Here is a 1,038-nt window from a genome sequence, read left to right on the forward strand (position 1 = left end):
GTCCTCCTGTCCTCCCTGGAGCCCCACTCCAAGGGCCTGGGAGGCTACCCTGCCTCCTTTAAGAGAAAGCCCACAGGCTGGACCCCACACCGGACAAAGTCAGGGTCCTTGACCCCCTTACACCACACCTTGCCAAGTGTGGCCTCTGACAGTCCCAGGGGCCAACCAAAGGATACTTGGAGCCAATTACCATCCTGACGGCACCAGGGGCCTCACCTGCTACGCGGGCCAGCTGTCCAGGAATGTCTTCAAAGGAGGCACGGTCGGTGAAGGAGAAGAGGAAGAGGAAAGCATCTGCCTTCTCCTGGCAAGCCTGTGATGGAGAGGCTGACAGAGGCACGGGCCGGGGGCCGGACCCTCCTATCAGCTGCAAGGCCCTGAGAAATCCAGCACAATCCGTCCTTGCACAGATTGGGAAACTGAGGCCCAGAGCAGGGAGTGCAGAGTTGGGCTGGAACCCAGCCCCCAAAGCCAGCTCAGAGCCCTATGGCCTAGGGCAGTGCCCTCAGCCCATTCATGCCCAGCTCCAGCTCCTGCAGATCAGGCAGGCCTGGCTCAGACATCTGCCCTCAGAAGTCTACCTCAGATAACCAGGCCCTCCCTGGAGCCCACCCAGGCCCACCTGCCTGCTTACCGGCAGCATGTGATCAAACTTTTTGAGCGCAGACTCCCCGCAGTCCCAGAACTCAAAGCGGAACATGATGACACGGTCGCTAGCCTGCAGCTTAGCTGGCCAAAACACCACGGTGGTCTGGATGCCTGGGAAGGGTAGGGTCAGCTACTCAGCACGGGGGATGTCAGGTGAAGAGGTATCAGGGGTCAGGAAGGAACAGAAAGAGGAGATGCATCTCTGCCCCAGCGGGCCCCAGTCTGATGGGGAGGCACAGTCCCTCTCCTGGGAGAACCCCCAGTCAAATGGAGGAAGCACAGCCGCCCTGTGCCAGAAGAGCTCAGCCTGATGGCAGAGGCACACTCCCTGGCCAGGGAGAATTCCTACTGTGATGGGGGAGTGGGGTAAGGACAGAGACCTGCCCTGGA

At 60.5% G+C, this 1,038-nt stretch overlaps 1 protein-coding gene across 1 annotated transcript in view; it reads right to left on the reverse strand.

Annotated features, from left to right (window-relative positions):
* Window positions 1-128: 128 nt before the first annotated feature.
* The window catches only part of CPLANE2 (ciliogenesis and planar polarity effector complex subunit 2), a gene marked incomplete at its 3' end in the record, with an annotated part of 3,650 nt that continues 2,740 nt past the window's right edge, over window positions 129-1,038 (reverse strand). The window contains exons 2-3 of the mRNA XM_023725896.1: window positions 635-778; window positions 129-313 (exon numbers count right to left, since the gene is read on the reverse strand). Of these exons, the coding sequence (XP_023581664.1) occupies window positions 129-313; window positions 635-778 (329 nt within the window). The remainder of the gene's footprint in view (window positions 314-634; window positions 779-1,038) is intronic.

The sequence above is a fragment of the Trichechus manatus genome, unplaced genomic scaffold, assembly GCF_000243295.1.
Source record: "Trichechus manatus latirostris isolate Lorelei unplaced genomic scaffold, TriManLat1.0 scaffold02724, whole genome shotgun sequence".
In the NCBI taxonomy this organism is placed as follows: Eukaryota; Metazoa; Chordata; class Mammalia; order Sirenia; family Trichechidae; genus Trichechus; species Trichechus manatus.